Source organism: Nyctereutes procyonoides, unplaced genomic scaffold, assembly GCF_905146905.1.
Source record: "Nyctereutes procyonoides isolate TBG_1078 unplaced genomic scaffold, NYPRO_anot_genome, whole genome shotgun sequence".
In the NCBI taxonomy this organism is placed as follows: Eukaryota; Metazoa; Chordata; class Mammalia; order Carnivora; family Canidae; genus Nyctereutes; species Nyctereutes procyonoides.
Genome location: NW_026575040.1, coordinates 22394026 through 22418349, shown reverse-complemented (window position 1 = coordinate 22418349; position 24324 = coordinate 22394026). Strand labels below are relative to the sequence as shown.

General features: G+C 38.2%; 1 protein-coding gene across 3 annotated transcripts; it reads right to left on the bottom strand.

Moving 5' to 3' along the window:
* Nucleotides 1-1138: 1138 nt before the first annotated feature.
* Nucleotides 1139-24114, bottom strand: ARPP19 (cAMP regulated phosphoprotein 19). 3 transcript variants are annotated; one of them, XM_055319997.1, is made up of 4 exons: nucleotides 24059-24114; nucleotides 23755-23809; nucleotides 11886-12008; nucleotides 1139-5197 (listed from the first exon to the last, which is right to left on the bottom strand). In XM_055319997.1, exons 2-4 carry the CDS (start codon nucleotides 23797-23799, stop codon nucleotides 5027-5029), a joined length of 339 nt encoding a protein of 112 aa, XP_055175972.1. In that variant the 5' UTR covers nucleotides 23800-23809; nucleotides 24059-24114; the 3' UTR covers nucleotides 1139-5026. The 3 variants fall into 3 exon arrangements, with proteins under 3 accessions (XP_055175972.1, XP_055175973.1, XP_055175971.1); XM_055319998.1 differs by having other exon boundaries at nucleotides 24054-24091; XM_055319996.1 differs by lacking the exons at nucleotides 23755-23809; nucleotides 24059-24114 and adding exons at nucleotides 14490-14582; nucleotides 15538-16079.
* Nucleotides 24115-24324: the final 210 nt, after the last annotated feature.

Here is a 24324-nt window from a genome sequence, read left to right as displayed (position 1 = left end):
ATCCAGGGATCCCTGGGTGGCGCAGCGGTTTAGCGCCTGCCTTTGGCCCAGGGCGCGATCCTGGAGACCCGGGATCGAATCCCACATCAGGCTCCCGGTGCATGGAGCCTGCTTCTCCCTCTGCCTGTGTCTCTGCCTCTCTCTCTATCATAAATAAATAATAATAAAAAAAATTAAAAAAAAAAAGGAACCAAGTATCCAGCTAAGAAATATTAGCAGTATGTGTATAGGGCTAGCAATGGAGAGAGATTGACAAATTCAGTATATTTTGGTGGCTGTTGGTCACAGCCTCTAAGGAATCAAGTATGACTCCAAGGTTGGTTTGAGTACCTGAGTGGGTAAATGCATGGTGGTATCATTTACTGAATTGAAGGCTGGGAAGAAAAGGCAACGTTAAGGAGAAAAATCAAGAGTTCCTTCCTTCACATGCTATGCTCTCCAACCAAACTTCCTTTTTCAGTCCACATTTTCCCAAGTCCTTGCCTATTTGAAAATAGTAATCCCTCTACTAAATGTTCTTGTCTCCCTTGCCCCCTACCCATGCCTGCTGCAACCCCCCTCTCCAAAGTCCCTCCTCTAACACTCCTCCCATTTATCCCCTAAATCGAATTACTTATTCCTCTAGACTGCCCATAACTTTATTTCTTCCTCTCCTAAGGAATGTAACACCTTCTACCTAGTGTTAAATGTTATATAATTTTTCAGAATGTAAGCTCCTTGTCTCATCCATCTTTTTATTTCCAACAGTATGATAACTAGAAGTGCTTTGAAGAAGACTCCCAACATGAAGGCAAACAATGTTACCTTCATCACAAAGCCTTAACAAATGTAAGATTGTTAGGATGTCATTTTCATACTTTATTTTTTAAAGATTTTATTTATGAGAGACAGAGAGAGGCAGACACAAGCAGATGGGAGAAGCAAGCTCCCTGCAGATAGCCCGATCCCAGGACCCCAGGATTATGACCTGAGCTGAAAGCAGATGTTCAACCACTGAGACACCCAGGCATCCCTATCATACAGAATTTAAAACAGACTATAACAAAATTCTTTCCGCATGTAGTAGTAGCTGAAATCTAAAAATACCAACTTCAGGAAATATTCTGAAAAACAATGTAAAGAAGACAAAAACTGCAAATTAAATGAATAGAAATTAAGTAGATCAATTTATTTTTTTTGTATATTTCACAAGTATAATTTTGGGAGGGCTATTTGACAAATTTCAGCATTAACTGCCAACTCTATAGACATGTTCAACAAAAAAGGCATTTACTCTTGGCCCTTTTAATACAGGCAAAGTGTCCTATTGCATCACAAATGAGAGATGTGGTAACAGATCTGAGGGCTTATTAAAAGAAATCAGGTGTTTTTTCCAAACGTTATTTGGTTGATAACATAATACAAACATAACATGAATGGTTTCATGACCACCAGCAATTTGCAGAATAAAACCCATAAGTCTACCCTACTTCAAAGGCCAAAACTAGTCAAACAGTATTAAAATTGGTTTTTAAATCCTTAAATTAACAATCGCAGAATGAGATTTCTTTGATCTCAATTTTGTTAAGGTGTGGTGGGGGATTAGGGGGAGAAAGGATATGGGGGGGGTGAGAAGACTGGCAGTGCATGCTGAGTTGCAGAGTTGGGACAGCGGCTCAAATTAGTCATCCAGATTAGGATAGTGTTTTAGAAAATTAAACATGTGTCCTAAATGTGGCATACTGAGAAAGACATTCAAGGATGATAATTCATCAGCCCTAAATACCATTTAATGAAACCCATCTGGAGGCTTAAATAGGGCAGGATGAAGTAAAATGAGGTGAAAAAGGAAAATGAAAAATACAAGAAATGTGTTTAATGCTGGGGAGTGTGAAAAGGCCACCAGAGAAACTTCCTTTAGTTGACACTCAAGTGTGCTCTTCCTATAGGCTACCTGCCTCTGGATCACCAAACACCAAATTCACAGCACAATTTAAGCAGAGATTACATTTCAGCTTTGATAAAACTTCACAAGTATGGTTTTGTTACATCAAGTAAAAAGAGCAACTAATTCCAACTTTTGAAGTAAGAACAAGTAGAGAGGCCTCACTCGGCCTGCTGTGATGAATAGTTAAGACTTATTTTTAGGTCAGCAGCACATGAGTATTGAATAACTTGTAAATAGACTGCAAACATGCTGCTGCCAGTTCATCAAAACATTCCAATAATTCTTACTATCCCAACATGCCAAGAACTCTAATTGTTTTAGTCAGATGTAGCCTCCAAAAATGAAATGTTTCTCAAAGTATACCACCAAAGTAGGAGCTACTGGACACAAAACAGGTAATTTATTCCAGACATTAGCGAATTTTCATGAAATATGTTACTCTCAACTTCAGTACACTCCAATATTCATTTGTAATAAGACAATTAAAATTAGCAATTTTTCAAACCACAACTCTGAAATTAGAGAAATGGAGAATTAAACTCATCCAGTCAACATCTTCATTCAAGCAATGGTGAAACAGTCTGCAAATAATGTCAATAAACTGAGAGTTGAGGCAGAACAAAAAAATAGAAAAATTAAAAACCTATCCCAAGCACCAATAATGGAGGCTAAGCAATTATACCTACAAATTCTTGTTGACAGGTCTTTCCTAAGGAAAATCCTGAGATTTTAAGCACTGTGACTTTACAGAAGGCAGGTTGGTTTAATGAGGAAATTTTTAATAAAAAGACAATCAACAGTATTTTATTTTGGGCACTTATTCAGTATTTCACAGATCCTCAACAAGTTTTGAGGTAGGTTAAATATCAGCATTGTAATTTACAAAATAAAACTTAAGAGGTTATATCACTTGTTGTAAACTATAGCAGGAATCCTATCATGGTCAAGAATAACATGGTCTCTGTGATCTTTCAGATTAATCATCTCAGATGTGTAAATTTAATGTTGACAGCTTGCAAGTATTCACCAAAAATTTTTTTTAAAAAGTCAAGATATCACAGAAATTCTACTTTGGGGTATTGCCTACTGTTAAATGGATCCCACAACGATCATACATATTGTGGAATAATCTACTTGCTCCCATCATAAATATGTTATATATAACTGATCTTTAAAATTACAAACTAGAACATTACTTATTTCATTGCTTTTCTGCCTTTTGGGGTGGGTGGAGCAGAAAGATAATCAGCAAGTCTTACTGAGAGCACTAGGCAGCCTTTAAGCGCAGGTGCTATGCTCAAGGCACCATTTACAATGATTTGGGGTCATAGGAAAGCAAGTACACAGATGGAGCCAAGATCTAGAAAAGATGCCTGGATCCAAAAAGAGGCGAGGCCCTGTGCAAGTCAAAGACAAAGAAAAAAATACTATCATCTCAGGCTACTGATCTTCATTGTCATGCTATAGCATATCACCTATGGGAAGAACTCTTAAAAGAGCAGTAAATATATCCCAATGAAGTCTGTTAATTAAAATTCTTTACTAACTAAACCACAAGATTGATTATTTTATTAAAGTGACATCTATAGAAGCAAAATATCTAATATTTTAATGTATGTTCCACCTACCACATAAATGACTCTAAGTGTCACAAGTAGAATTCACTTAGCTTACTTATCAGCTCATCCTGACATGGGTTCCTGGGCCAATCTCAAGTATTTGTTTCAGTATAAAATTCACTTAAACAAGTGTCAAATATTAGTAATTATACAGGATTAAGAGTGGTTAATTAACAACTGAGAAATTATAAGAAAAACATTATTCTGCTATAAAATATAGAGCAAATTTTAAGAGTGAGGATATACACTTATGCTTCTGAATAGACTAAACAGCACAGCCGAACACGATCTGAGTCAAAGAGGCAAGAAAAAAAGGAGGGAAGGGCCACAGGAGGCAGAGTATCGAAGCCTTTTTATTCTAGTGTCCCCCAAATTGACTGTGGAAGTAAAAAGTTTCTACATTAAAAAACTTTATATAAATTACATGAATTGCAATTTTCATAAAAGTCAAAATGAAATGTTCTGCATAGGACAAAAGATATGCCTAAGCAACATATCATATCTGCACAAGGCCACTGAATGTCATGGATATTAGTAACAAATGAAAAAGCTTAAGTCTATGACAGACTAAGCAAAGATTTCAGTTTCATATTCTATAAGCCCAAGATTGTAAACTACTCTTACTATACAAAAGCTCTAATGACATACAGAGTTTTGTGTAGGAATTCTTGTGCTTCTGGTTGGCACATCATCTACTTTTTAGTATGTGAAATTAATACAGACATTTGTGAGAGGTTGTGCAAAACTATTGTATTTACAAAAATGGCACAAAAGTGAATTCAAAAGTTGATGCACATGCACACTTCATTCACATCTTCAACAAAAGATATTCTAACATTATAGAACTGAATAAGAATTCTAGCTTCAATGGCAGCTGTTAAGCACTAGAGTCACATTAAGTTACACCAGAATGGGCAAATATTGCCCAAGTAAAATTCTATTGTTAAAGCTGAAACAGGTTTAAGGCCATTCAAGTTCAAGCACAGAGATACAAATCTTTCAGAGCCCCATGTACTTTTGTTTAAAGAATGTGACCTTTCTTCCAACTTGTGGTCTTAAACTTCTGTTTTACAAAATCCAAAAGGAAAATACAGAAGAAATCAATACAATAGAGGTTATATTAAATAAGAGTAACATACAAAGCTATAATTAAGATGAATTAAAGAAAGCCAACACATTACAATTGAAAAACTTGCTTGTTACTTGTTGAACCAGTCCTACACTAGGAGTTAGGTAATATATACAATTATTTTCAAGTAGATTATGTTGCTCTAACATGTTCTTTTATCAGTGCACTGTTAAACTAATCAAAATCTACACACATATATTCCCTTACAATAGCAGCACACACTACCGCTACCTGCAAAGCTGTCATTCTCAAATGACTTAGTGAATGAAAGGAAATAAAAAGCAGAGAAGTAACATAATAAGGAGAAATAACGGGAATTAGAAGATTCATGCAGTTCAGCTCTTTTATTAATCAGCCAGCCAGCTTGCTAGCAACAAGGGATGGTTTCCGCTGAGGAAGGTCCTGTGGAGTGGGAATGTGGTCACCAGTGACCTCTGTCTTATCCGGAGCTGCAGTAGGAAGCTGCTTGTTCTTCATTTTTGCTTTAGCCATATTGTAATCTCCAGAATCAAAATATTTTTGCTACAAGAAAAAAGAAATTGAGACTGGAATTTAAAACTTTCATATGCAATCACACTGATTTAACATGTACATGTGACCCTATACTGTCAGTATAAAATAAGTTATTCTTAAAAAATTTAAACAAAACATTAATATAGATGAAATAGCAAAGCTTTCATTTACTAACAGAAAAATCAAACTGAAATTCTTGCTTATTTTGAAAATAAAAACAGTCCACAACTTGCATCTAAGATGTGCCACGCACCTTCAATTACCTTAATTCAATAACCTTATGTTATTAAAACCATTATTTTACAGCTCCTGTCATCTAGAATGAACGTTTCTGCAAGGGCTTAAAATCATTTCTTTGAATTAGGACAGTTCACTAAAATCAAATTAAGGTTAAAATATAAATGCTAAAGTTAACAGAAGAGATAAACTCATTAGAAATTATCACTTAAAATGCACATCCCTATCCTACACTTCTATTTTTTCACCTAAAACACTGAATAAGTGCAACTATCACTCTTTTTAGGCGGAAGGATGAATAAGGTAATGATACCTTTTATCACTAAAATAGAAATTGCAAAGACAGCAAGTTTAATCTTAACATAGCTAAACTACATGAGGTACCCGTTTCAGAGTAAAAACAAATTTGCCTAGTTTTTAATTCCCACCTATCCTGCTTAACCTAACTTTACTGAGTGCCTGTTATACATGAGGCACCATGTGAGTCCTGGAGAGATATACAAAGATGCACAACAGTCAGAATCCCAACCATCACACTGTTGTAAGCACACAAGGTGCTATGGGTGCCCAAAGGAAGGTAACCTAACATTTCTAGAGTAGGCAAGAGGAATAATCCAGAAATGAGAGGAGTGTCTCATGGACAAAAGGTGAGGGGGGGAAAAAAATCTCTCTGAGACTTCAGGGATATCTCATGTGGTAAATAAAGTAGCTGGGAATTCACAGCTTAGTTTAAGATTATTGAGTGGCCTGGGAAAAGGTCTCAATGGCTGCGTCTCCCAAGGGACTATTCTTTTTAATAAGCCAGATCAGGCCTAAAGCCAAAGAGTCTAAAGCTAGAAAACGGTTTTTTATGTGTTACTATATGTATGTAACACACTGAGTAGTAACAAGGAAACTTGGAGCATATCCTTTTAAGGTTTACTGTAGCTTTTTTCTGCAAGTTTTAAAATGCGTACAGTGAAAAATCTCAGGGGCGCCTGGGTGTGGCTCAGTTGGTTGGGTGTCTGCCTTTGCCTCAGGTCGTGATCCCAGACTCCTGGGATGGAGTCCCACATCTGGTTCCCTGTTCAGAGGGTAGCCTGCTATCCTTTCTGCCCCTTTCCTGCTCAATCTCTCAAATAAATAAAATCTTGAAAAAGAAAAGAAATCTCAGAACTCTGAGTGTCCTATTAGAGAGTTACTTCTGAAATGTAGTAGCTTCTAGAGGAAAACAAAGCAGACTGCCAAATTCTTTACTGAGTCAAAAGCATAAAATGAGAAATCTAACACACAGTGCACATTTTAAGCATATTTTTCCCAAAGTAATAAAGTCAGTTTCTTATACCTATTGTATAGTAAGCAAAAATTCATCATAAGGGATTCTCACTTACTTACTGTTAGGCTACTCTGCTTGGGGAAAAGGAATTAAATTTATTTAATGTGGCTAGTGACAAAACTAAAATCAGTGCTAACAATTGAAACTGCTCTAGAGAGAGGAGTGAACTAAATCAGCATTTCTCACCATAGGACAGACATAGGCTAACAAGGCAATATTAAAAATTTTGAATTTTAAGTGAAAATCTTTAAAAATTAGCAAAACATGTTCTGGATCATCTGGTGACAAACTTATAAAAGCCTCCTCCTACCCAAATTTAGGAGCCACACATCAGTATTTATAATTGCACTGACACTAAGTGGTCATCTAAAGTGACAAATTAACTTTTTAAGGCCATTTTACTTAAAACTGAATCCTTGGAGCATCTGGGTGGCTCAGATGGTTAAGTGTCTGTCTGACTCCTTATTTCAGCTCAGGTCATGATACCAGGGTCCTGAGATGGAGCCCTGAGTAGGGAGGGCTCTGTGCTCAGTGCAGAGTTTGCTTTTCCTTTCCCTCTGTTCCCCCTCCCCAACATGTGTTCTCTCTCATAAATACATTAAAAAAACTTAAAAAAACTGAATTCTCAGTTTTTCTGGGGCTTCACAAATATGAAAAAATATGGGCCAGACTGTTTCTCGATATCCCTCCCAGTTTTAACAGTCTATATGTCAAAATGTACAAGCCACATTATGCAAAGCTTAAAATAGATGTAATAACATTAATGAGTACAGTAAAACAGAAAGGGACTATTAGATATAAATATCTAATCAACCTTCCCAAATGAAGAAACTATTTATAATTTAAAAACTAAAACCCGGGATCCCTGGGTGGCGCAGCGGTTTGGCGCCTGCCTTTGGCCCAGGGCGTGATCCTGGAGACCCCGGATCGAATCCCACGTCGGGCTCCCGGTGCATGGAGCCTGCTTCTCCCTCTGCCTGTGTCTCTGCCTCTCTCTGTGTGTGTGTGTGTGTGTGTGACTATCATAAAATAAAAATTAAAAAAAAATAAAAAATAAAAAATAAAACCCAAGGGCACCTGGGTGGCTTAGTGGTTGAGCATCTGCCTTTGGCTCTTGTCGTGATACCCAAGTCCTGGTGGGATCGAGTCCTGATCAGGCTCTCCACAGAAAGCCTGTTTCTCCTTCTGCCTATGTCTCTGCCTCTCTGTGTGTCTCATGAACAAATAAATAAAACCTTAAAAAAACAAACAAAAAACAGCCTCTAAAACCCAAGGACCCTGTGATCCAGACATCAAAAAAAAAAAAGAAAAAGAAAAAAAAAAAAAAACCACGAAACCCTTTTAAAATAGTAAGAAATAATATAGTTGAATATAACTTTATTTCCCTAATATAAAAGTGCTTATTCATTGACGTTGGTATAATGCAATATTATTCAAGAGTTCCCTTCTCAAATTCTATGTAATTATTTTTTTTTTTTAACCATTTCATTTTTTTTTAAGATTTTATTTATTTATTCATGAGAATACACAGAGAGGAGAGAGAGGCAGAGACAGAGGCAGAGGGAGAAGCAGGCCTCATGCAGGGAGCCTGACGTGGGACTCGATCCAGGGTCTCCAGGATCACACCTGGGCTGCAGGTGCTAAACCACTGAGCCACCGGGGCTGCCCCTATGTAATTATTTCTTGATTCAAGTAGCATTTTCTCTTTCCCAACTATTTACTCCAAGATATGTATTTATAAATTCTGACTTGAAGATACTTAAAAAGCCATAAATAGTTGAAGCTAGAGGAAAATTATAAAGACAACAGCCCAAATAATGGAAGAAAGCTTGTTCTTGTTGCTGTTTCTTTAAGATTTTATTTATTTATTCATGAAAGACAGAGAGAGGGGCAGAGACACAGGCAGATGGAAAAGCAGGCTCCATGCAGGGAGCCCGATGTGGGACATGATCCCGGGTCTCCAGGATCACACCCTGAGCCACAGGCAGACAGACACTCAAACACTGAGCCACCCAGGTGTCCGAGGAAGAAAGCTTGTTAACAGAAATAAATTATGCTAGAGATTGGTAAAGGAAAAAGGTTTCCTAAACAGTTAATCAAATCCAAGTAACAATTTAATAGAGATGATTATATAATTTATTACATAAACCACACCTAACGGGACTATTTTAAAATTAGATTTGATACAAATATATTCTACAAAGCTGTATTTGTAATATAATGAACATCTTTCTCATTCTGCTTTTCTACTTATTCCCTACATTACATTATCTTTATGCTTTTAAATAACCACAAAATATTCTATTTTGTTGACATCACAATTTATTCAACTCTGCTGTTGAATACTTTTCTTCAAAGTAGCACTCTTGCTACTTCTAATTATAAAGCTATAAATAGGAGCAACCCTGGTGGCTCAGCGGTTTAGCGCCACCTTCAGCCCAGGGGCCTGATCCTGGAGATCAGGGATCGAGTCCTATGTTGGGCTCCCTGCAGGAAGCCTGCTTTTCCCTCTACCTGTGTCTCTGCCTCTCTCTCTCTGTGTCTCTCATGAATAAATAAATAAAAATCCTTTAAAAAAATAAATATAAAAACATAAAATAAAATAAAAATAAAATAAAATATAAAGCTATAAATAGGGGCGCCTGGGTGGCTCAGCGGTTGAGCATCTGCCTTTGGCTCAGGGTGTGATCCCAGAGTCCCAGGGTCGAGTCCCACATCAGGATCCTTGTATGGAGCCTGCTTCTCCCTCTGCCTGCGTCTCTGCTTCTCTCTCTCATGAATAAATAAAATCTTTAAAAATAAATAAAGCTATAAATATCTTCAAACTTGAAGACGTTTTCCTTATACTGAATCCCTCAAGGGATTATTCAAAGAATATGAACACCTTTATAAATCTTGATCCATATCCCTTCTCACAATGAGTAGTAATTTTAAATGCTCCACACAACAAAGAGAATATTAACTATATTCAACTTCAACCTCACCAGTATTACTGTTAAGTATCTTTCTAATTTTGCTGTATTGTACTATGGTGTATGATCTAATGTACATTTCACAGATTTCCATCGTGGATAAACATTTTTCTGCACCTGGTATTTTTCCTGCTAAAATTCTTTAGGAGCACCTTAATGTTTTTCTTGAATATCTGAAAAATCCTTTTATGTACTATAGGTATTAACTATCATTTTTGTAATAATTTTCCCGCTGAATTACTTCTCATGAACACAAGTTTTACTTTTTTTTAAAGATTTTATTTATTTATGAGAGAGAACACGTAGGGCAGGGAGGAGAAGAGGTAGAGGGAGAAGCAAGCTTCCCACTGAGCAGGGAGCCTGACACAGGTCTCAATCTCAGGACCCTGAGATAATGACCTGAGCCCAAGGCAGACGCTTGCTTAGCTGACTGAGCCACTAAGGTGCCCCCAGAAGCTTTACCTTTTTATATATTTGGTATAATTCCTACCTGCCTTTGAATTCCTAACTTTGAAATAATATTTCAAAGTTGTGAACATTATTCTTTCATATAAAACAACAAAAAAATAAAACAACAAAAAAAAAACCTGTACTTTTACCACTTTTAAAATTAAGTTTTTATGTATTTATTTTGAATTGCTAGAATTTTTATTAGGCAAGCTCTTTTTTTTTTTTTTTTTTTAAAGTAACCTCTACCCTCAACATGGGGCTCGAACTCATAACCTGGAGATCAAGGGTCACATGCTGTACAGAATGAGCCACCCAGGTGCCACATTTACCATACTCTCCTGGTATAACAAAGAACGAATGATTTCACTTATATATGGAATCTAAAAACATTAAACGTGTAAAAACAGCAGAATGCGGTTGCCACAAGCTGAGGGGTGGGGGAAATAGGGAGATACTGCTCAGAAGGCACACACTTTCAATGATAAAACGAGTAAGTTCCAGGGACCTAATATACAGTAAGTTAACAATACTGCATTGTATACTTGACAGTTGCTAGGAGTAGAGCTTTAATGTTCTCACATAACAACAAAATGGTAATTATGTAAGGTAAAGGATGTGTTAACTAACCTTACTAGTAAACATTTCACATGTATGTTGTGAAATCATCACGCTGTACACCTTAAACTTACACAATTATATATGTCAACAGTATCTCAATAAAGCTGGAAAACAATATCCTTTTGCAATTTGAGAAAATAATCCATATATAGCTATGGCCAATACCTATACATATAAACATACACATACACATGGATAGGTGTTGGTTAACCAAACAGCAGATACCAGTATGTTCAAGTGTTCCAGGTATTTACTTAAGGAAAAACATGATTTGGCACCTGATTCAATTAATAATTCTCTTCATCTTTCCCTGTTCCCTGTGTGGTAAATAAAGTTACTTAAAAAAAAAAAAAAAGATGGAATCCTTTGATTTTTCATAAAGGGGTCAGAAAAGAAAACCTAAGGACCTTGTTCAAGTAGCATTATCTCAATTCAGATCTCGTTACTGAGCATTAAATGGTTTCTACCTCACAAAGAATTGGTAAGATTTTGAAAAAATGTTTTCAGTAATTTGAACTACTAAAATTACCATGTATAAACTGTTTTAGAGTAACTGTAAAATGTATTATGTAAAAGAGATAATAAGCTCTGCTTACATAAGTGACTTCATCCAAATAAAAAATATTTTTAGTTTGGCATGGAAATCATCTTTAAAACAGGTAAAAGTTAAAAAAAATATATAAGTAGAAAGATAAATGCCAGCTTCTGGATAGTCCTAACTTTTGGAAAGAAGGGGAAAGAAGGATATTTACACACATGTGGTAGGTTTCAACTATATCTACAACATTTTCTTTCTTACAAAGATAAAACTGAAGTAATTATGGCAAAATATTAACATATTAAATCTGAGTGGTAGGTACATGGGTTCTGCTATATTATTATCTGCACTTTCCACATGTTTAAAATAGTTTATAGTTAAATAAGTGATGAGTTGTTCATTCTTATACGTATTTATACAATAAAAGGTATAAAATATAGGAAAATTATGTATCTATATATATCTGGTAAGATAGAGTTATGTACACAGACACCCATTTTGTAATCACAATCAGCACACTGAATTCATAGGGTTTAAGCATCTGAAGATCATATAATGAGAACTTACCCCTTTCTGCAATCGTTTCCTTAAGAAATCTGAACCTCCAGGCTTTTGTCCCAGATGAGGATACCTTGCTTTTAATTTTGCTTCTTCAGCTTTCTCTGGACTAGTCACTTTATCTTCCATTTCCTGAAATAATTTAAAATAACTTGTCTATTACAATTTACTTATTTAAAACAATTCACCTTTTAATATCTAGATCTGGACTTCAGTTGTCGAATGCCAAACACTGCAGCATCTGACTGAGAAATCAAGCACAGAAGCTTTTAAAACATCTCTGTCTTGTTTTTCAAATGATCCATGTGATAGCTCTATTATAGCTGTGATGCATGTGTACACCCCACACACTGGATAAAAATATCAAGATAACTCAGCTCTGAAGTCTTGCTTGCCATTATTTTCCAGTCATGTATAATACATTTATAGTTAGTCACCTTCCATGGAACTCATCAGTTCTTTGCCTGCATTTAGAGAACCATCTTAATACTCTTAAAACACAAAAAGATCTGTTAATCCAGATTCATGTATGATTGGAAGCACTGAGATTCTTTAATAGGAATTAACAACTTATTTACCAGAAGATTTTCCCTAACTCAATATAGAAGACCTTTTTTAAAAAAATTTTATTTCTCTTAAGTCATCTCTACACCTAACATGGGGCTCAAGCTCACAATCCCAAGATCAAGAGTATTATGCTCCACCAACTGAGTCAGCCAGCCACCCAGCCTTGGTATTTTTAAAGAGAAATATCTTTGTCAATCTTCATATCAGTGTGTATTATTCCCTAGTTTCCCCCTGTATTTAATGACAGACCGCTCATACCAAAGGTACCATTCTTCAATGTATCAAAAATGTGTTTTCTAACCAAATGACTGTCAATATTTTAGGACTATTCACTTTTTTTCTTTTAAAAGATTTTATTTATTTGAGAGAGAGCACAAGCAGGGAGAGGGACAAGCAGACTCCCTGCTGAGCCTGACATGGGGCTCTATCCGGGGACCCTGAGACCATGACCTGAGCTGAAGTCAGATGCTTAACTGAGGCATCCAGGTGCCTTTTTTTTTTTTTGGTAAGTAAGCTCTACAACCAACATGGGGCTTGAACTCATAACCCCAAGTTCAAGAGTTGCATGCTTTCCAACTAGGCCAACCAAGTGCCCCAAAGTCTATTCAATTTTTTTGAAAAGCACATTTAATACAAATTTTATGTGATACAGGAGGCTTCATAAACATGAAGACCAAAGATATGTTTAAACCTCATTTTTATACTAGGTTCAATCAAAAGTAGAGAGAAAATGAAAAAAATATGACAGGACAAAAAGGAACATGAGCTGAGAGTGGTAAATGGAGGAAAGGAGCAAGGCTTATTTGTTCAGTCTTCTTTGTGTCCCTCTATCTTTGAAGGTAGGTGAGTCCCTTTCCTCCAGCTATACAGAAGGCACCTCTCATTTGCAGAGCTTATTATCTGCTTCAGGGGAAAGCCAAAAGTCCTTTCTGCACATGCTATTTCTCAGATGCCTTCAGCTTATAATATCAAAATCCCAAAGTGCCGTACTTTGGGTAAGCATTCTTCCATTTGAAAGTTTCCCAAGAAATTTCATGGTTCAGAAACTGAGGTCAATTATCCCATAACCCAGTGAATCAGTCTCCGTCCTGGGAATAGATCAGTCCTTTCAAATAGTTGTTTATCATTTCAGGACATGGTGGTTGTACCTATATTAGGTCTTTATACGGTATGATTGCTCATACTACTGGCATTTAAGAAGGGACATTTTTCTTGCACTGACTTTTGTCAGTTTTCCCAAGATCCCAGCTGCAGACTCTAGAGTGATTGGAGTGTCCTAGCCATCCCTTCACAGTCAACAGAAACTACTTGTCAAGTTGAAAAAGGTCCTGTCTCTTCCCATTTTTCTTTATCCTCTTCTCAAGCTCTTCATTCCCCTTCCAAGTGGATCCAATCCCCATCCACAGGGTAGAGCCACAGGGCAGAAAGGCTGAGTCCACTAACCTGCCCCCCCTTTTTAAAGATTTTATCTATTTATTCATGAGACACAGAGAGAGAGAGAGAGAGGCAGACACATAGGCAGAGGAGAAGCAGGCTCCCTGTGGGGAGCCTGATGTAGGACTCGATACCAAGACTCTGGGATCAGGATCTGAGCCAAAGGCAGACAGACACTCAACCACTGAGCCACCCAGGTGCCCCAAACATACTTTTTTTTTTTTTAAACATTTTATTTATTCATGAGAAACAGAGAGAGGCAGAGACACAGGCAAAGGGAGAAACTGGGTCCTCATGGGGAGCCCGATATGGGACTCGATCCCTGGATCCCAGGATCAACGACCTGAACCAAAGGCAGACGCTCAACCATTGAGCCATCCAGGAATCCCAAACCTACTCACTTTTAACACCAGTCTTGATATAGTCTACTTTTTTTCCCAAGAACCATACTTTATAGGGGAGCAATGTTTATCACTTTGTGGTAAGTACTGAAGAAGAATTAATCAATCAAGAAAAACAAAGCTGCCCTGATAGGCAATGCTGGGCAAAGACAAAATGCACCTTCCAGCTAATGGACTCATTTCTGTATGTCAGCCAGGCAAAATCACATACCTTTGCATATCTCAATTCTTCCAGGTTGGGTGGGGGTGACTGGATGACGGGCACTGAGGGGGGCACTTGATGGGATGAGCACTGGGTGTTATTCTAGATGTTGGCAAATTGAACACCAATAAAAAATAAATTTATATAAAAAAATTCTTCCAGGTTATTTATGTCAAAAATGAATGAATATCCATAAATGCCAAGCCTTCTGTTCCTATACAGCAAGCAAATCATTTATGCCCAAAGAACTTACGATTTTTGCATCCATTTTCCTCAAAATTGTATTAATACATGCTTTATAATTAGCTTTGTTGACCTTACACATTGTCAGTATCTCCCTCATCTTGACCAGCTTCCTCATGTGTTACAACATCTCATTTTTAGTCTTGGAATATCTTGAGATTAATGCTGCTGCAGCTGCTGTCAAATATACTTTTTCTATGGGGCCTCCTTTATATTGTGTGCTCCCTTCTGCTTCAAGTGCTCTACCTTCCTCCTTTTATGCTACAGTCTCATGTATCTATTTAGATTTTCAGTCTCTTTAAGTGGTCATATCACTCTCTTGATATACACAAAATTCAACTCTGTGTGCTCTGCCAGAGACAGAGCCTCTAAATAGTATCAGTGACTCTGCCAGTCATTCCATTCAAGAAGAGTATGACCCCAAAGAGAGCTCAAGTGTGAGGTGTGTGATGCAAACCTGCCATTCCCATGATGATCTCAATCCTGGGTTTCTTTCAGAGTTGAAGTGTATCAGTGTTCTGTTTATTATTCTAGTGTTTAAGAACTCAGCCCCTAGAAATCTACTACCTCAACTGTCGATTAACTGAAGAATCAGGCCAGGTATCTGTTCAACCACTAGATTAAAAAAAGTGACTTGCCCTATTGAGAACTGATAGGGCTATCTCCACTACGATTGGGACTTCACTGGGGTTCTTCAAGGGTATTTTAGTTATATACAATTTGTTTGATAACTTTAGAATCTAACCCCTATGTAAGGTAGGACTATACTGTATTAATCACCCAAGCTAAAGAAATAATATACATTTAAGATTACCAATTTAGTGCAGGAAGGTGGGCTAGAGTTTCTCCTTGGTGGTTCAGCTTTCACTGTAGGCATCTGCCATAGGTCCAGCTATATTCACAGCAGTGCTTCTCAGAGGGAATTGGGAAAAGGAACTTATTCTTGGGTCCCCTGATACAGTTGTTTTTTAAATCGGTTAATCTTAAATTTGGATGTTAGTTGAAAAGAACTATAACTTGATTATAGCCTTTGAGTCCTCACACATTCAAACTAAAGGGTATTAACAGTCCTACGTTTCCAATAAAACCATCCAGCTTTCTTGGGCCTGGTAAATAAAGGCTCTTCACTTCCTTTGAGTTGAATTATCAGTTCCCTATATCTAAGAGAAATTCCTTAAAATTTCTGGTATGTGGTAGCAACTTGCCCTCATTTCCTGTGTTTCTGCAGGTTTCCCTCATTTTCAATAAAAGAGGGGAAGAAAGTTGTACACAACATACCACTGTATCTGGCATTCCTGTATTTTCAAAATAAAGAATACATTCTTGTATATGTTTATACGTAATACTAAGCATGTTCAATTAAATCAAAAGTTTATTTTTTTAATAATTTTTTTATAATTTTTTTCAAGCCATCGGAGTTTATTTATTTTTTTAATTTATTTTTAATTTATTTATGATAGTCACAGAGAGAGAGAGGCAAAGACAGGCAGAGGGAGAAGGAGGCTCCATGCATCGGGAGCCCGACATGGGATTTGATCCCGGGTCTCCAGGATCGTGCCCTGGGCCAAAGACAGGCGCTAAACCGCTGCACCACCCAGGGATCCCAAAATAGTTTATTTTAAATACCATTTTGGGAAACAGCATCAACAGAAGAAAGTATCATTTAGGTGTGGAATGGATTTATGATATGTGTCCTAGAAAAACAATTTAATCCTTGAACTTTCTTTCCAAATACATAGATAAAAGGACAAGTGTCTGCTAGCTACAACTCTGTAGCTGGATTCAGAATTTCAGCTGCATTTAACACCAAAAGGGGGAAAAATATGACCAAAGCAACATTTCTCAAACACAGTACATACCATTTAGACATCTAGGATACTTTTAATGGATCATACAGAAACTTTCTTAGCTTGTTGCAAATGTACAGTTATGTATTTTCAACTTATCAGTAAGTTGAAATGCTTGGGACTTTCAACCTAGAGTTAAATATAATTAACATGTCAGGTGGCAGACTGTGTCCACTGGCATTCAGCCCACACTCACCCTTCTTTAAAACACTCCCCTAAATCACTACAGTTAGACGTCTGAAACTATATTTCCCTGACTGAATTCCTACTAGGTTCTGCTAATGACAGTACACCAGCTTAAAAGGCATAGGAGAAAGAATCCACTCTGTTCCTGGTGATAAACACCAACAATGTGAGGACAAGCAGTAGCCCAAGAGCTTTCACCTCCAGAAACATTTTCCCCCTTTATTCCTCCACCCTTCTAATAATTTGTACCCTAATTCCCTAAACACATCCCTTTCTGTTTCAAATACCAAAAGTGGTTCCTACTCTCCAGATAGAACACTAGTTGATAAAGTCAGGTAAAATAAGCAATTTATTACTATAGTCATGTTAAAAAAATGCAAAGGACACACAGAACTTGGTGTGATTCCATGTTTCTGTACATCCTTCAAAGTAATTCCTAAATATTTATTTCAGCTAGAATGAAAATAAATCTTGAAAAAGGCTTGAGATACAGGAATAGCAAAGAAATTGGCATACATTAATGTATACTGACAAGTCACTTTGTAATTTCTCCCCAACTTTGCTGAGATATAATTGATGCATTAGCTTTTCAAATTTTAAAGTCTTAATATTGGAGGTTAAATACAAAACAAAAGGGGAGCCTAGCTGGCTCAGTCAGTATAGCATGGGACTCTTGATCTCAGGATTGTAGGTTCAAGCCCCAAGCTGGGTATATAGATTTACTTAAAAATAGAATCTTGGGCAGCCTGGGTGGCTCAGCAGTTTAGCGCCACCTTCAGCCCAGGGCCTGATCCTGGAGACCTGGGATTGAGCCCCACATCCGGCTCCCTGCATGGAGTTCCCCCTTCTCCCTCTGCCTGTGTCTCTGCCTCTCTCTCTCTCTGTCTCTCGTGAATAAATAAATAAATAAATAAATCTTAAAAAAAAAAATAGAATCTTAAAAAAAAAAAAAGCCTCAAAATATATAAAGCAAAAGTTGACAGAATTACAGTAACAAGTGCCAAGTCTATCAGCATAGGATATTTCAACACACCTTTCAGTAACTGATGGGTGAAAAAGAAATAGTCACCATACCAGATTGTATTTCTGCACCCAATAGTTAGGAAATATATGCTCTTCCCAAGCACAAATAGAAAAGTCTTAACCATTTTCATCCAGACCACCACCTATGACTATAGTTAATAAGATTAAAAGTCAGTAATAAAAAATTTATATATTCCTACTATTTAGAAATTAAAATACATTATTAAAATGCTTATTAACTCATTAAAACTGAAATGTGTACAAACTTAAAAAAATACATTATTGAAGTAATTCACGGTTAAAAGAAATAACAAGAATAAAAAAACACATGGAACTCACTGATAATAAAAATTCTATACTTACCAAACTTGTGGGATATGACAAATGTCCCTTAGGGGCTTATATTAAAGAAGAAAATGAAAACTGAATGAGTTATGTATCCAACTTTAGTAAACAAAGAACAGAACCCAAACAGAATAGGAGAGAAAAAAAGATACAAAAGAGAGGGTCAGCAAAATAGGGGAATGATAAGCTTAGCCAAGAAGTATTTTTAAAGATTCAAATCTGACTTCAAAATTTTATCCTCTAAGACGTTTTTGTATCATACAGTAATTTTACTACTTTGTAGAATAGATGCTAGAATGTGAGTGGATTCACTCAGCTCAGCAGTTTCTATGCTGCTAATCCCTTTGGTGGGGAGAAGTATAGAAGGATCAATAGAGGGGATCCCTGGGTGGCGCAGCGGTTGGGCGCCTGCCTTTGGCCCAGGGCGCGATCCTGGAGACCCGGGATCGAATCCCACGTCGGGCTCCCGGTGCATGGAGCCTGCTTCTCCCTCTGCCTGTGTCTCTGCCTCTCTCTCTCTCTCTCTCTGTGTGACTATCATAAATAAATAAAGAAAAGAAAAGAAAAAAAAAAGAAGGATCAATAGAATTCTGGAGTATTTACTATAGGCTACAAACTGGGAACAGAGAAACCCAGGATTATCATAACAAAGATATACGCTTATCATTTACAAAAAAATACTTAAGAACAGTACTTTGAATGAGGGTTACATGAGGGTTACCCTTTTGACAAGCACATAAACATTATCTTCAATGTATACTCTATACCTGGTACACAGCCTAATATTTATTGTTAGGCACCTACAGTTTTGTGAATTAATCTATTGAAATACATTAGATATCCTTTTTGTAAGTAGGTAGGGCATAAAGTATAAAAACATACAGAAAAAAAGACCAATCAGGGATTATGTAGTCTATCATGGATTGCTAATAAATCTGAATGACTGGTACTACTCTTCAGCCTTCAGCAGAAAAGTTACATAGCAACATCAACAATACAAATCTGATCACTCTAACCAAATTCTTATCTATCTGCTCAGCAATCATGCTCACTGATGCACTGGCTGATGAATACACAGAAAAGATTAACGAAGGCCAACAAATCCTTTAGGATATTGCCAGGGAAGTATCAGTATTGTTATCAACCTCTGGGGGAAAACACTGTAGTCCAATTAAATCCTTACTACTTGCCCAGTACCTGGCACTTAACAGGTGTTCAACAAAAGCCTAATAAACAAACACACTGTTTTTTTGTTTTTTTTTTTTTTAATGATAGTCACAGAGAGAGAGAGAGAGAGAGAGAGAGAGAGAGAGAGAGAGAGGCAGAGACACAGGCAGAGGGAGAAGCAGGCTCCATGCACCGGGAGCCCGACGTGGGACTCGATCCCGGATCTCCAGGATCGCGCCCTGGGCCAAAGGCAGGCGCCAAACCGCTGCACCACCCAGGGATCCCCACACTGCTTTTAATAAAGCTAAGAAACTTCCTAAACACCTTACAGTTTTACCATTAGGTTATCTTTTAAGTATTTCATGTTATAGTAGCACAGGTTCAAGAATAAAAGACTAACAGAGGCAAGCTTAAACACTGTTGTATAGAAGCATACTTGCTAAGATAGCAAAGAGAAACATTTTTAAACTTTTCTGAGGTTTACCTCTAGATTGCTAAGAATTAATGGTTGCACAAACCAGACCACTAGGTTCTGGTTTAAAAATAAAAATTAGGGACACCCGGGTGGCTCAGCAGTTGAGTGGCTGCCTTCGGCCCAGGGTGTGGTCCAGGAGTCTCAGCTTCGAGTCCCGCATCGGACTCCTAGTCCGACTCCCTGCATGGAGCCTGCATCTCTGTCTCTCGTGAATAAATATGATATGATATGATATGATATGATATATAAATAAATTTAAAACACCCTTGAGCCTTTTAGTTACCAAAGGCAGTGGTGTAACAGCCCCAACAAATGTAAATATTAACTGCAATTCCTTAAAAACTGGGAAAATAGAAAAGCAATTTGTATCCACTCTTCAACGGCGATATATGAAAGTAATTAACATAATAGTTTTCTTCCTTTTCCACTACTCACAAAAGTACCAAGTGTTATGTTTTATTTTATTTTTTTTTATTTTTAAAGATTTTATTTATTTATTCATGAGAGACACACAGAGAGAGAGGCAGAGACACAGGCAGAGGGAGAAGCATGCTCCATGCAGGGAGCCCGATGTGGGACTCGATCCCAGGACTCCAGGACCACGCCATGGGCTGAAGGCAGGCACTAAACCGCTGAGCCATCCAGGGATCCCCAAGTGTTATGTTTTAAACTGACAAAAATATTTTAGGTGAGAGCTCTACTTGAGTTTTAGCTTCTTCCAAGACATCTTACTAACTTAATTTGATGAAACTTGTGTTAAAATCTAGAAAACCTATTATGATTTTTTTAAACTTATAAACCAGGGTATATATGAAAAAATATATACAATCCTCTACTTTCATTCAGATTTCCAAAGTGGGTCTAAACAAAGGTTTTCGTATTACTATAGTCTATCCCTCCTCCTACTTTTTTTTTTTTTTTAAGACTTTATTTTTTCATGAGAGACAGAGAGAAAGGCAGAGACACAGGTAGAGGGAGAAGCAGGCTCCTTGCAGGGAGCCCGATGCAGGACTCAATCCAGGGACTCCAATCATGCCCTGGGCCAAAGGCAGGAGCTAAACCACTGAGCCACCCAGGTGTCCAAATCCCTCCCCTTTTTAAACTGCAGTACAACCACTGCCATCTATATTGAAATAGTACTTTGCCAATGGTTTCATATGAAAAACTCTGAGAAAAATTCATTCAACCAATATTTTCTGAATAAAATGAATGGAATGAATCGAGTAAGTTAGATGCTATGTGAGAAAAGATAAAGGAGGGTCCCTTTAGTTCACTTAAGATGTTCACTTTAGATCCTTAAGTTCACTTAAGATGCTCACAATGAAAACAGATTTAGGTATTTTAAGTCTCCACATGCCTCTTCTCACCCCAGAACTAGAGCGCACACCTGTCTGACTGAGCTTAGTGTTATTCAAAGTGGAATCACAGGTAACAGATCCAAGAAGTCTCTGCTTAATTTTTAATGTTTTGTTTTCACTTCAGTGATAATCTACAAGAAAAAATATAAGCATACACCTGCACATCTGAAATGCCATCTCATATTTAAGTGCCACATGAGTTCCATGTGAGCTTTCATTTATGACGACAGAGACTGAGCCAAGATAATGAGAAAAGAACAGAGCTCAATTTAAAATGTTAATGGTGCATTTTTGACCTTAGAGTTAAATGATCACATAGATTACACTTTAGTAAGAACTGAGTCATCATATCACTAGGGGACCATTAACCTGCCATACTGAAGAGTTCCCGCACTTTAACAATTGATACCACATTCTCAATACGTTGGAAATTTATTTTTGGCAAAATACCATGACACAATAATTTACACTAATTTTGTTTGTATTTTTTAATTTTTTAAAAAAATGTTTAAAGTAATCTCTACATCCAGTGTGGGGCTCAAACTCACCACTCTGAGATCAAAAGTTGCACGCTCCACCAACTGAGCCTTCCAGGTGCCCGTTTTAATTTTAAAGCAGTATTAAAGAAACAGATGCTTATACTTATTTTCATGTTCAGACATATTTAGTTAATATCCCAATAAAAAAACAGTGGTCTATACAGTTTTCTTCTCTTAATAAGGGGCACTCAGAGAAACAGTGACTTAGCTCTACTCCATGCAGGCTCATCTCTTTACCTTAATTTTTCAGAGGCAATTGGCTAATGTACTATAAAACTATAAAGGTATTTTAGCTGAATACTTTGGCTTTAATTGAAAGGTCAACTGGGTACAGAGAGAATAATCCAATTTTTTAGGTCATCTAACTATTCTTCCAAATGGAAGAAACAGGTGATTTGGCCCATAGGAACACAGAAGTGACTCTGCACATTCTCCTCATGTTTAGGGATGGTATCCATGCTACGGGCACTTAACATCTACAGCCAATCCCTAATGCAAGAAGGGACACTATATTACCCCTACACTTTGGTATTAATGACAGCAGCCCTAAAACCACAGGACTTGAATTAAAATTTTAATGTAGATATTCATGAAAAGAAAACATTCAAGACATGTTTTATACTGTTAAGGGTCAGAACATTAGGCTGTTCCAGGTAAAAGCATTTACATTGTAGAAATCAACACTACACTTTGGCAACACACTAACAAATCTCACAAAAGATAATTACATAGCATACTCTTCTATATCATAAGTCAAAACTGAGGTTGATTTTAGTGTTTAGGACAGAACAGTAAAGAGACAATTTGTTGTTTTTTCCCCCGGAGTTCTTAAATCCCAAGCAATTATGAACACCACGATAAATATTTTTTAGTTAATAAATGACATTTCATGTTACTGTAATCTTTAAACTACGTTTGTATTTTTTTGTCCCAAAAGTTCATTTTTGTTAAACATAAAAAATACCCAACACAGCCTTCATCGGAATATTCCCTAATAATATCCTAACTTGGCCTCTTATTTATACTATTGCTTTTTCTTTTTTTAAAATAATAACAATATAACAGACCCATCCAACTGAAGACAACTTAACTTGTAAGAATATATGGAATGGGTTTATTAGAACACACCAATTAAATTTCCAACCTGATTAGGAGCATGGGTAGAACATTAAGCAGAAGCATTAGGCCAAATCCTATTTATGATAATGCCCTCTGATTTTTTTCAAGAAAAAGTGCTGGTAATTTTCCATCAACAATTTAAGAAACAAGGTATCCTGGGCCTTTGTAGGGCAGCCACAATTACCTAGGAGGGTAGGGCAACAGGAATAATGGTGGAACAGGCAAGAACTAGCATAGATTAAAAAAGAAAACCTTAATATTCATAATTTGAAGTATACGGATTTGTGGCGTATCCTCCTACCTCTGAAGGATATTACAGATTCCTGTCTCTACGAAAATCCAGGTCAACTGAGTTGGTAAAATTCTTTAAACGCCAAGCCTTCGATTTCCAGACAAGTACCACATGCGGATCCCAGTGGCTTTACATTTCTGAGCACAGAAGTTACCTAGCTCGTTGAAGCCCCACAACAACCGCATGAAGTATCGCTATTCTTATTTTACAGATGAGGAGACTGAAAGCTAAGCAGTTTAGCGACTGGTGAAGGTCACAGGGCCAACAAGGGTTGGAACCGAAATGCCAACCCAGGTCTGAACTCCCCGCCCAAACACGCGATGACCGCCTCAGGAGTTAAAGGCATGCGGGCTATACCAGGAGTTGCAGAGTTAGCTCTTCACGGGAGAAATACAACTTCCTGCGCAAAGTGAAACTCACGGGGAAACTTAGGTTCCACGCATAAAACCCGCTCGCATGTGCAGTCGAGGGCAAGGAACAACGCGACCGACCGCGGGGCGGCGCCGACGTGGACAAGGCTCCCACTCCCACCACGCTGGCGCTGAGCAGCGGGGCCTGCGGACGCCGGACCCGCCCTCCGCACCCGGCGGGCGCGCCCCTCCGCACGCGGCCGCAGCAGGCCGCCCCGCAGGCCCGGCCCCCGGCACGCTCGCTTCTGGGCCTCCCGTGACCACACTCACCTTCTGCTCCTCCGCGGAGGCGGCCTCAGGGACTTCCGCGGACATACTGCTCCTTCTGCAACGACACGCCGGGGAAGATGCGATTACCGGGTGGCCGAGGCCGCCCGGCCGCCGCACCGCCTCAGGCCCACCCGCCCCTGCTCTCCCAGCGCCTGCTCGGGCCGCCTCGCCCGCGAAAATGGCCGCGCCTTATGACGACACGGGGCCCAGCAGCGCTCGGCGACCGCGACCCGCGGCGGCCCGGCCGCCCCTCCCGCGCCGCGCCCCGGCCGCCCCTCCCGCGCCGCGCCCCTGCCCACCTTACCCCGCTGCTCCGGCTCTGCGACGCCGAAGCACTTCCTTTCTTCCTTCAAAGGTCGCGGCTCGCGCGTTACCTCACGTCCGCCGGCCAGATGCTTCCTGGGAATTGTAGTTTACAAGCGGAGCCGCCTCTCCTCCCTCCGCCCCGCCCCTTTCCTGCCTGTTCCAGGGACTTCATAATTTCTGCTTTCCCGGACTCGCCTAGTCCGATTCTCGTACTTGTTCTCGCGCTGTAACCGTGCATATTTTCTTTTGGGCGCTCCAAAGCCC

Excerpts from the sequence above, each read along its gene's own strand:
- ARPP19 (XM_055319996.1), bottom strand. The coding sequence starts at position 15,600 with ATGCCTACAGTGAAAGCTGAACCACCAAGGAGAAACTCTAGCCCACCT. Across the intron at positions 14,583-15,537 it reads CACCTTCCTGCACTAAATTG|AATAACACCCAGTGCTCATC; the intron begins GTAATCTTAAAT and ends GCCAACATCTAG. Across the intron at positions 12,009-14,489 it reads AAGAATTGAGATATGCAAAG|GAAATGGAAGATAAAGTGAC; the intron begins GTATGTGATTTT and ends AAATTATTTCAG.